Source organism: Rhinichthys klamathensis, unplaced genomic scaffold (genome assembly GCF_029890125.1).
Source record: "Rhinichthys klamathensis goyatoka isolate OS25496 unplaced genomic scaffold, OSU_Roscu_1.1 h1tg000269l_1, whole genome shotgun sequence".
Taxonomy (NCBI): domain Eukaryota; kingdom Metazoa; phylum Chordata; class Actinopteri; order Cypriniformes; family Leuciscidae; genus Rhinichthys; species Rhinichthys klamathensis.
Window position 1 is genome coordinate 1,337,277 of NW_026606789.1, and position 12,453 is coordinate 1,349,729.

Genomic DNA, 12,453 nt, shown 5'->3' on the forward strand with positions numbered 1-12,453 from the left:
TGTTTTGCCGCATTCTGGCGCATGCGTGAATTAAACCCTAGCCTACTCCTCGTGCATAGTTGGAAAACAGTCAAATGCTTATATTAATAAGGAAATGTTATTTGATTGGGCATTATCTGGGCTGTTTCTTCAAGGAAGTATTGATTTCTACAAGCTGGGTACTAATCATCATTCTCATTGGACAGTGTTGATCCTTGTTGTAAACAGGCTGCAGCATAATTATTAAGCTTACATTCGACGCGATGCTTGTCTTTTCAATAACTAATATGTAAAAAGACATCGTTCTAGTCTTTATAGTTATAGGGCGGGGAGTCTGGCTATAATCCAACACAAATAGGCTACATTAGGTTTCTGGAGAGAATCATAGAGTTGTCTAAATTATTTATGTAATAGGCACTCGTGATGTCTTTTGTTTTGACTTGTGAGTCGTATATCAAACAGACGGTTCCCACCTGGATGTTGGGAAAACAAATGGATGTGCAAACGTATACAAAGCAGCAATACTGAAGATAGTAATACTGTCAACACCGTCCTGCCACTGAGTCATGAATAGTTTGTGGTAAACCACCACAAGTCACAAACATTGTAGCCTACACCCCAAGATTATGATTAACTTGCATAGCCTATTTAAAGTCCTGTTCTACAAATAGGCTGTCAAATGTCAAACTAAAGCAAAGGAAACCAAATCTGACTTTTACCTTGGAACCTTAACCAGGACATACATCCAACGTATATACACGTTTTAGCATTTAAAAGTGATATTCAATAAACTATCTCTTATCCGATTTGATCCATGTGGTATTCCGAGTGCTCATTGCATATGCGCGATCTCGTCAAGAACCGGAGCGCGCTCCTCGACAGCAATGTTCAGGCTCTCGCAGTCAACACAGCTTTCAAGAGCAAGCGGGTCCAATCATAGTGTCGAGTCAGAGGAACTACTCGCCCCACCGTAACACACATTCAGTCGGATTTAACTCAGTAAAATCTTCTGTATGATCGGGGGACACAAAAACGCAGTATGGTCCGGGAAACCAGACATTTATGGGTGGGGAATTTACCAGAAAATGTACGAGAGGAAAAAATTATCGAGCACTTCAAACGGTAAGTGACGATTTGTGTGAGCGAGACAACATCCAGCAATGTGCTTCCTTCAAGTGATTGGGGGGAAACAATAGCACCACACCGGTGCAGAGTTTAACACATTAAATGTGTGCTACAACTTTCGCAGCAACGCTGCTATTGAGTTGGCTTGTTTTGGCTCACTTAACGTACGCTTGCTAGTGAGTTAGCTTTCGAGAGTCGCAGTCGTCGCTAGGTTGCTAATTAGCACGGAGGGTCGCATTCAAACGCATTACTTGTAGCTGCGTATATTGGCTTCAGCTTGCTTTATTTTACAACCCAGACGTCAGTAGCACAACTTAAAGGTTGTAGCGTCTGTTGTTGGATAGTTGAAAAAATACTGCGAGTGAGTTGAATGGGCTAAATAGTGTCTTCTACTACTAAAGGCATTACAGTGGGTGTTGTTTTGAGCCTCCTCGGCTCAGATGTCATGAATGGCAGGCAAGCGGTGACCGTGGCTGCGTCTAAATGAAGTCAAACAATATCAGCCTGGGGATACTTTTAACACGAGTTCATGTATGAAAATGTTCATAACCAACCTGCAAATTATCATTATGCTAGTCTGTGAACATGTGGCGACAGTTCCTACTACTGCACCAATCGGACGTTTTAAGTTGTCAGTCAGAAGTTTGTGTATGGTTGTGATGTGAATATATACACGGGCTATTTTGTCTTTTATGGCAACAAGAAATTATTTTAATTGATCTCAGTGTTTAAAAATAATAATTTCAAAACCACCAATGACTGCACGTTGCACCCACATATACCTTATGGGTTTTATGCCAATGTCTGACCTATGGATTCAGGTAATGCGAGGTGTCGTTTTTCATTGAATTCACGGGTTGCTGAATCAGAATAACACGGTTTGTTAAAACTAAATGGTGTGAATCTGTCTTGATCTGTCGTCTGATAAAGAGTGGGGAGATTTCTTGAGTGACATCGCAATATTGTATATTACACGTTGAACACAGCTGACGTTATTGTTTATAAAACGTAAACTATATTATCGCCTAGGTCTATATAAAGTTGTATATACACATATCAAACTTGATCATACATACTGTATTCTCACATAAAGCGATACTAAAGTAAATGTCAACTGCTTGATTGTTTTTATCGTCTCAAAATGTGAACAATATTATTCCTCAGACTCAGCTGTCATCTACTAAATGCGAGTATAATGCATTAAGATATTATAAACAGTAACGTCATGATCTTTTTTGTAAAGCTGCCTTGAAACAATGTGTATTCTAAGCGCTAATCTTGCCTTGACCAAAGATTGTCTAACGACTTTATTGACCACATTCATTACCTACACGTAAGCACAGTTACGTATTTGTAAAAAATACAATCAAAACACACTAACGTAGTCTTTGAAAAATGCAGGTGTGATCGAACTCATTATTATAATGGTGTTTTTGTAGGGTTGTATTGCATGTATTGATGTTCAGGCTAGAGTTTACGAGCATAACACTAGACCTCACTATCGTAAGAAATTACTTTGCGAGTCGAGGGAGGCAGGCACTAGTATGAGAGAACCTAAATATAAGATTTGAGTAAATAATTTATTCATCTTGGAACAAGCGCTTTGTTGTCTCTACGGCAGCCTTTTGTTCAAATGACTGTCCATTTGGCTTTGAATTGTGGTAATAACGGTCGCCCTTTGAACGGGAACTAAATTAAAACACGCTCATGCTCATTTATTGTGAGCAACATTAAAGGAGAAATTGTTTTCTGATATATACAGGAGAGAAATACAGCTATACATTTATAAAAAAATAAATGGTACCCCCCGAAGTGATTTGTGTACGGTGACTCTCAAAGCTCAGGTCAGTGCGGCAGAGGTACTTATTGAAGATGGGGGACGGGAGAATGAATAAGCAGTGTGAATAGGTTTGTAAAATGGCGACGGAGATTGTGTGAGAACTGGTGTGTCAGACAGCTGCTCACCTAGAGCACCCATTTGAATGCCTATTGTTTATTATTCATTTTCATACTTTGCTTACCAAGTGTTGTTTTAACCCTTATGTACACCTGTCATCAATTTTTGTTTTGTTTAGTTGTTTAATGATTGACAGCAAATTTATGTGTAGTATATTTACATAAAGCTTATATAAGCACTATATATCAAGTTTTTTAAAGGGACGCAAGTTCATCAAACATGTCCAGAAGAGGTATAGAGCAGATCAAGACATCATAATGAGGTTTCAAGCCTGAATGATTTGACAGAATTATGACATTTGACTGATTTCTGGCATTCGTATCTTAATGGTGCAATAACACTGAAGGAAAAGAAGAGGCTATGTTGGTTATTTTGCAATGATGTGGTGTGCCAGAAACAGACAATCAAAATATGATGTTTGTTTTCTTGTCATAATAATTGGATGTATTCATATGAAGGGAGATACTAGTCTGGCATATGGTTAATGCTACTCATACAGTGAGTGGTACATCTTTGTGTGTTGATGAAGAAGGCAGGCTGTTTTTAGTTGAGTTTTACATATTGCACAAATGACTGGCACACAGGTTTGTTTTCACTCATTCTTTTGCGCAATCAAATCTGCCCTTTGCGCATTAGCTGTATGCATAATGGTTGTTCATATCAGCATTGACTGCATGTATCATGCAATTAATTTGTGTTGGCTATTAGTTAATACCTTTTTCACCTTTTTTTTTAAGGTATGGACGTGTGGAGAGTGTCAAGGTCCTCCCAAAACGTGGATCGGAGGGTGGAGTGGCAGCTTTTGTGGATTTTGTGGACATTAAAAGTGCTCAGAAAGCTCATAATTCTGTCAACAAGATGGGGGACAGGGACCTACGCACCGATTACAATGAGCCAGGAACTATTCCCAGTGCAGCTCGAGGCCTGGATGATAGCCTGTCCATAGCCACTCGTGGGCGGGATGTTTCAGGGTTCACAAGGGGGGCGGGGGGCCCTGTGTATGTGCCCCCTGTGTCACTCCACAGCAGAGAGGGACGCTTTGAACGCAGACTAGACGGGTAAGTGGACATAGTTTTTCTGAAGGCAGGGGGACCATTCGTTTCTTGTAACTCATCTCTCCCTCCCAATTATTTCCGTCATTAATTGGGCTAATTTATTGTTTTGGGGGCGGGGGACATATGGGAAATTAAGTGAACACACTGTGGAGGGTAGTGATTTGGGCATCACGCTTTGATGGTTGAGGTCTGTCATCGCTCACCGTGTAAAGATGAGCCAATTTTGAAGTTTGTCAAAGCATGGTGAACATGCATCGAAATTCATAATCATTATGTAGAGCTTAGCGTGCCTCTGCATGGGGATTCTCTCAGAGTTGGATATCGCTGCGAAGAGAATCCAGGGCATGTTTCGGATATCAAAATATTTCCGGATTTCTGGAAGCGAGAGCGCATCCGTGACCGCAGCCTTACCTGGAATTGCCCTATTCTGGAGTACTGTACCGCCCAAGGTGGATTAATGTCTTACTTCATGTTTTTTACTCTGTTATTGTAACACGATTACGGTGTTGATCAATTAAGACCCATTGATTGTTAATTGGATTAATGAAATGGGTGGTTTAGGATCAGTTCTTTCCCTTCGATGATCTGGAACGCTCTGGATGATGTTCTGTGGATTCTTAATCACACTGGATTAATATTACCCAATGACAAGGATATTCTATCACTACAAATTCTTTTCTCTTTTTTTTCGGGATTATTTGTGGTGTTAGGGTTTTGCTGTTAATTACATGGGAGACTTCTGCCATTGATCAACATGGTAGAATGTGACAGAAACACAGTGAGCAAATCTCTTTGTTTATTCATTACTTATTTATAGACCATTTAAGTTCATTTTTGCTTTTTTCCCTAAACGTTGAAGAAAAAAATAATGGATTTAAAGTAGTTAATGGTCTTCTCTCCTGAAGAATTAACTGATTTTTGGATCCATAAAGTAAAGCATGGAGGTATTGCTGTTGTGGGGTTGAAGACGTCTCGCTTTGGATGTGAAATATCCCAGTGGATTACAAATCCCCATAAAGGATCTGGAACTACAGCAGACTGTGGATACACTATAGCTAAGATGAAAGTCGTTTTTTCCTAATGGACTATTCCAATGCCAATGGATTATTGATCTCTTTCTCCAAACATCAATGAAGATTCCACTGGGATATGTAAAACATTGATCGAACACCCATGTTTTCTGAGTTGACTTGGATTATTAACATCACAGCAGTTAGAACACTGGTACCTTGTTCTGATGGGATATCTGAAAAGTGAACTGTTTTCAGTCGTAAGGAGGTGGCGGGATAAGATTAAAATATATTTTTTAACTGCACTGAAGAGGGATTTAAAGTCTCAGAGGCATCATGCAGAACAATTTTACATTACATATTTTTAAAAATCCACAGAGACATTTTTTTTCAAAGGACTAATGAAAATGAAGAACAGAAGTGATGCTGTATGAAGAACCAAATGATGGATTTATTATGTTTTTGGACTTCTTTCTCCAGCCTGTTTTTGATCTGATGGGGATCTTTGCACTGAATCTGAGTTGGACATTCTACCTCCTGACTTTTACCTCCATATGCTTTTCCCATATCGATATTTTTTTAAAAAGTGCATGGATTTTTTTTTTTTTGGCCGAACTATTCTGTTGGATCCTCAAAGATAAGGATTACTTTGTTGGTTTTTTTCTTACCATTTTTTCATTCTACATTTTTAACCCCCTTTTTTGCTCACAAAGTTCTGTCTCCCTAAATTGTATTTGGAATTGTAGGTCGGGTTACCGCTGTCTGAAAAGGTTGGTATGTTCTGCCCTGTGTATATTAGCTGTTCTCTAACCCCTAGTTTGATCCCCTGTCTTTTTTCCATCTCCCACTAACAGATGTAGCTGTTAAACAGGCTGTTTTTAGTAGCTTGTTGGCATTTGCAGATTTTTACCTCACTTTGCTGTCCCTTTCCTGATTCTCACTCTCTTTCACACTCCCTGGCTTTTTGCCTCTCTGCTTTACCTACGTGAATAATTTGAATAGTGTTTGAGGCATGTTACGAAAAATAAAAGGTTCAAATGACTTTAAAGATACAGCAAAGCTGACCAAACACATTACAGCTCTATGGAAGTGGAGGAGATGGCAAATGAGCTGTGGAGTGTTGTGATGCAATGTTTCACCACTGTTTGTCAGTTCTTGTGGAAATTACAGGAGTGGACTATATGTATTGTAAAGGTTGATCACAGTCAAGTTACACAGCTGGCTTTCACTAAACAAAAGCATCTTTTTCTAATAGAAACCAAACCAATTAACTAGGTCAGATTTGTTGCTACATGCTCACTATCACTCACTGTCAATGACTAACAAATACTTATTCTGGAGAAGCTGTATCTCAAGCTTTAAATTTAACTTATCAGTTATTATTTAAACCTTTTAGTGATTGGAAATGACAGAATTCACTTGCACTATAAATAGCTAATATATTAATGCATACATTTGCTATGTTGCTTGGCAACCATGCAGTTATTAATGGTCAGTGGGTTTTCTTTCTGAAGAACAATCGTAATGCTGTATGAAGAACCACATTATTATTATTATTATTATTATTAACAAATGTAACTATTGGTGGCTCTGTTGTGAGGTTAAGGGGACTTTAGGCAAAATGCTTCTTGTGCCTAAGAAAACTACACTTGTAATAGACTAGACTACCTCTCATGGATTATTGCATATTAATATTTCCTTTCACACACTGAAGACTTTTGAAGTTCGAAAAAGTAAATGAAATAATCCCTTTTATTTGTAATCTAATAACTGTTAATAAATGTTTAAATACCTAAGGGTTTATCAATATAAGGTACTGAAAAACCTACAGTGGTCGGTTAGAGTAACTAATTTAAAACAGTTATGTGTTTTATAAAATTAACAGAATTCACCAGCCTAAAAATGTAATCACCTGTTACTGCTTATTTCCCAGCAATTTGAAAATATCTCTAGCTATTTGACTCGAGAAAGGTTGCCGAATGGTTGCAGTTATGTTTTAATAGTTTGAAAAGGGCTACTAAAAATACAATCTTCATTCTTCAGGCATTTCAAAATGGCTATTAAAGTGAAGCTAGCATATAGAGCTTAGCGTATCATAGCATCCCCTCCACTCATTTCCCTTTCTTTAGGGTTTATATTGTTCCTCTTTTTTAAAAAACATGGTTTAGATTCACTCTCCACATGAATCATTATTCTACAGCATGACCAGAACAAATGATGTTGGACCGTATTATTGCAAAAGACCTTTATTCCAAAATAATGAGTTTTTATAACATGGGCTTTGATTTTATTCTTTGAGAATGATTTCATTTTATTCATTAAACTTCATTCTTGTTAGTTAATAAAAAAATCACAAACTGAAGCAGTAATATGCAGTCATGCTATCATAGGAGGGAAGTAGGAGGTATAGAATTTGTAATCAAAACGCATTTTTTTCATGGTCATACAGAATAAATTAACGGCATCTAAATGGTCAAAAAATCAAACTTAGTTTTTTAGGTAGGGTAATGAAAATGCATTTTCTCACTAAAAAGACAAAACCAGTAGTTTTATGCATAAAAAATAAATCAAGTTCACTTCTAAGAAATTGCAAACTGCCATTGTAAAATAAATGATTCTCTGGCTTTTTTCCACCTCTACCCTGTGTAACTTGGAATGTGACTGACCATGGCATGCATGACTTTTGTCATGCATATTTTTCTTCCCCTTTGTTTTCAATATAGATTCAGTATGATTTCAGAAATGCAAAAAGAGTAAATTTTTAGAGTAAAAAAAGAGACAGCCGCCCCCCCCCCCCCCCCACCCCCAAGTTGTCCTGACCTGGTATCAATGTTTGGATTGAATGCTACGTTAAAAGGAAAAATCTAAGACAGCATCTTTCCAACATGCACTTGCAGTCTATGTTTTGATTAAATCACTTCTTCAACGCATGTCACTTGATTCGTATACCTGTCAGCGATGATAATAACATTCATATCATTCTTTCCATTTTTCTGTGCCATCCTCCATCCCTTTCCTTGTCATGTAGGGCTGCGGACAGTCGGGAGCGATCTTATGATCACAGTTCCTATGGACACCATGAGCGTAGCAGCAGCACCACCACCAGTACTTTTGATCGCCAGCGTCACTATGAGACTGATTATTACAGAGACTCTAGGGACCGGGCCCTCAGTGGAGCCAGCGGGAGTGCCAGTTCTGCCAGTGGCAGCATTGGAGGCGGCTCATCAGCAGCCAGTGTAGGTGTCGCAGGGAGCGTTGCAGGAAGCAGCAGTGCTGCTGGAAGCAGTAGCAGCACTGCCGGAGTGGGAAGTGGCGGCTCGACACCGGGAGGCATTGTCTACTATGGTTCACGAAGCCGGAGCCCTAGTCGTTTTGAGACTACAGAGACTCGCTATGAGCCCCGTGCCCGTGAAGCTTTCACACTCGCCAGTGTGGTCCATCGGGATTTATACAGAGAAGAAAGAGGTAGACGAGGAGATAGGACATACCACCACAGTCGCAGTCGATCGCCACACTCCTCACACAATCCATCACCACAGAGGCTGGCGATTCAGGCAGCGCGGCCGGCACGCTCCCGCAGTGGCTCAGGATCCCGGAGTCGTTCCTCCAGCTCTGACTCCGTCAGCAGCACCAGCAGTAGTGGCAGTGGCAGGTAAGTGCTGTGATGGTCTTGGTGCATCCCATTAGTAAATTTGCATGTTGTAAAATATTTGTCAGAGCTCAACAACAAAATTTTTTTCGAGCCAAAAGTTAGGATTTTTATTTGCCTGCCAATGTTTTCAAAGGCAAAGGAATCATACATTTTTATTTTTTAGCAATCTATTTAGGGCCCGAGCACAGATGGTGCGAGGTCCCTCTTGGAATTGCTCTGTTTATTTTTTTATATACATTTTATAATAATATTAAAGAAGTAATTTTTCATTAAATGCAAACCTTTACGGACACACTGAAGCTCGAGTTGCCATTGGCTAGTAGTAGGGGTGTTGAGATTAATCCGCGATTCGGACGTGGACGATTCTGCATCGATGCAGTAATAGACCATAAGCGACCATAAAAGACCAGAAGCGTGTGTGTGTGCGTACGTGCGAGGCCGCGAGTGCGTGTGTGTGTTGTGCATGCAAGTGTGTGTACGAGGCTGCGTGTGTGAGCGCAAGTCGAGTGCGAGTGTGTGTGAGCGTTATTGTAATTTAAGTACACCTGACAGTTTCATGCGCTTTTAGTATTTACTAGTGTTTCTTCTAAATGGTCCTCCTGTCGTCTGCTGTGTTTTGATTCAAGTTGTGTTTGATGCTTGCTACATTCAGGAAGTGTACTTTCTTGGAGCAGATTGCAGATAAAATAAAAAGGGAGTTCATATAGCTATCTGACTGTTTGTATTAATTGACGAAAATGTAGGCATGTGCAGTAATATTGTAAAGTGAGGATGCAACGCATCTTGATGCATCGTGATATCGAATCGAATCGGTGACATGATAATCGTAATCGAATTGAATCATGAGACCAGTGAACACCCGTTGGCTAGTACATTTTTATTTATTTTACTCGCAGATTTTTTACATGGAATGCAAGAACAATGCAAATTAAAAAATTCTACATAAGTATAATATGAAATATTACATTTCAAAACACTATTGAAGACAAGTAAACAGTCTGTAATAAAATAAGAACAAATGATCAAACTACAAGCAATAGCACAAACAAACAATAGAACAAAGATACACATTAAATAAACTGGTTTTTCAGGTAAATCTAACACTACTTGGATACAGATTAGGTAGATTAGGTACATAATTTGAATAATCAAATGTAAAATAACTCAGATAGTCTTCACTGTATAAGTTAAATATAGAGGAATCCTTATTAAAGTTATTAAAGGAGAACTCCGGCGCAAAATGAACCTTTGGTCTAATTACACATTGTTACCTAGTCAACCGTTATCTGAAATTTGTTTTCATCGAATGTAAATCGAATGTAAATAGTTCGTAGATCAACTGGTAGAGACTGTTTTTCAAAGATGGCTTCTGCCTGTATACGTGAAGTTGACTGTATGTATAAAATATCTTCTTATTAAACTGTCTGGACACTGACAAAGTTCTCAATGCTTCGGTTTGAAGGTAGGGACCCTCATTATGCTACCGTGTTAGTGTGGGGCTATTTTGAGCCTTGTTAGTGGTATTAACAAGCGATTTTTATTTGTCCTTACTCCATGCCCAATATACTAGCGTTATACTAGCTTTATAGGCTAAACTGTTTTTAGAGATAAAACTATTTACATTCGATAATCATGAAAACAAATCTCAGATAACGGGTGACTAGGTAACAATGTGTAATTAGACCAAAGGTTCATTTTGCGCCGGAGTTCTCCTTTAAGTCGAGGGTATTGAGTGTTTTCTTTTGTTGTTTGGTTAACATTAAAGGGTTAGTTTACCCAAAAATGAAATCTGTCATTAATTAGGCTACTCATGTCGTTCCAAACCCGTAAGACCTTCATTCATCCTCGGAACATTAACATAACATAACATTAAGGTTGAACCACTGTAGTCTTATGGACTATTTTAACAATGTCCTTTTGCTTCCTTTCTGGCCCTTGAAAATTGCAATGACGTTGCTGCCTATGGCTGGTTCAGAAACCTCTCGGATTGAATCAAAAATACCTTAATTTGTGTTCCGAAGATGAACGAAGTTCTTACGGGTTTGGTGACACGAGGGTGAGTAATTAATAGGGCTGTAACGATACAATCCGCGATTACTATACGTGATTCTATCACGGGGGCGGGGCTTGGGGTGAAAAAAAGAGATTTTGAGAGGAGAAAAAATATACCGGTATTTTTATTAAATAACATTTGAAAAAATAAACGGTATAATCTGAACACCAAAGAACAATAATAACTATGCAAATTATTAAACTAAACTAGGCAGTGTAGGTTGCTGCTTTTGGGTGGTTTTCTGTGCTCCAACTAAATTGATTTCGGGATGGTGCCGTAGGATATGCATCTGCATGTTGTAGTGTTGTCAAAAATATCGATATTTCGATAAATATCGATACTGAAATATCTGAACGGTACCAATACTAATTTCCCGAAGTATCGATACTAGCCGAGCAGTCACTTTCACTTCTCTCAAAAGGCGCGTTGACAAACACCACACGTGACGCACTCGTCTCATTCGCTCTGGTTAAACAGCAAAAGTGAAGTGAATGGAAAGATGGCGAGGACGGCGCCCCCGCGACCGGCTTTGGTTGATTGATAAAGAACACCGCGAGCGGGCATGTCGGAGAATAGCGCGGACACGCGTAAAAAACACACCGCGAGCTGGCATGTCGGAGTCGGAGAATAGCGCGGACACGAGCTACACACCGCAAACGGGCATGTAGGAGAATAGCGCGGACACGAGCTACACACCGCGAGCGGGCATGTCGGAGAATAGCGCGGACACGCGAGCGGGCTGCGGGCACCCAACAGATTGTTTGACTATCAATAATTCCTCACATCACTCATTTTTTAAAATTATTGTATAGGTGAAAACAGACTTAAGGAACAGGCTCCAGGGGTAGGCTACTATTTAACAGCATATGCTCAGCATCAGGGGTGTTTGTTGTTTGGACAGACCTGCCCCCACTGCTAAAAAAAATCCTCAAGGAAACACTGTAACTCTTCTCATTTGAACTTTTCTGAAACATTAACCAAGATGGCCTAGTATTGTTGTTGATAAGAGTCTGTGTTGTCTCGTTTTAATTCTTAAAGTTAACATAATCTGACTGAGGAATCTTAGACAAGTAAATATTGTAACTGTGGTCAAATGTAAATTAACTGGTGCCTATTTAACTTTATTCAAAAATTATTATTTAATTCTGCAAGTTTCCTTCATTAGCGATTATCATCAATTTGATTACACAGATATTAATTAAACTAAACAGCTAGACAATGGCATCTCTGAATTCAATAATGACATGCCTTTAACTGAAAATTGAATGTTTAATCTTATTATTATACATTACTGACTCTCTGTCCTCCAATTTAATACTGTTAAGTGCTTTTTTGTTACAGTATATTTTAATTTTTGATAACAGTAGGTAATAAAAATACATCATGTTAGCTCTGGTCCAATTAAAAAATATAAACAAATAGAACTCAGGACATTTTTGTTCATGTAAAATATACCTCATTGTCATGTTCTAGACTTGTTATATTTAGCTTTAAATTAAAAAAATACCCCCTTAATATTTTGGCAGTTTTTTCTCCGTGGTATCGAAAATGGTATCGAATATCGATATTTTTCAAGGTATCGTATCGAAGTTAGAAATTCTAGTATCGTGACAACACTAGCA

General features: G+C 38.8%; 1 protein-coding gene across 3 annotated transcripts in view; it reads left to right on the forward strand.

Annotated features, from left to right (window-relative positions):
* The first annotated feature begins 759 nt into the window (after nucleotides 1–759).
* The window catches only part of spen (spen family transcriptional repressor), a 48,878-nt gene continuing 37,184 nt past the window's right edge, over nucleotides 760–12,453 (forward strand). The window contains exons 1-3 of one of the 3 annotated variants that reach the window (XM_056268093.1): nucleotides 760–1,101; nucleotides 3,799–4,119; nucleotides 8,155–8,778. In XM_056268093.1, coding sequence (XP_056124068.1) covers nucleotides 1,019–1,101; nucleotides 3,799–4,119; nucleotides 8,155–8,778 — 1,028 coding nt within the window. In that variant the 5' untranslated portion in view covers nucleotides 760–1,018. Of the gene's footprint in view, nucleotides 1,102–3,798; nucleotides 4,120–4,152; nucleotides 5,897–8,154; nucleotides 8,779–12,453 lie in introns of those variants that run through there. The other 2 variants (XM_056268092.1, XM_056268094.1) reach the window with 2 other exon arrangements.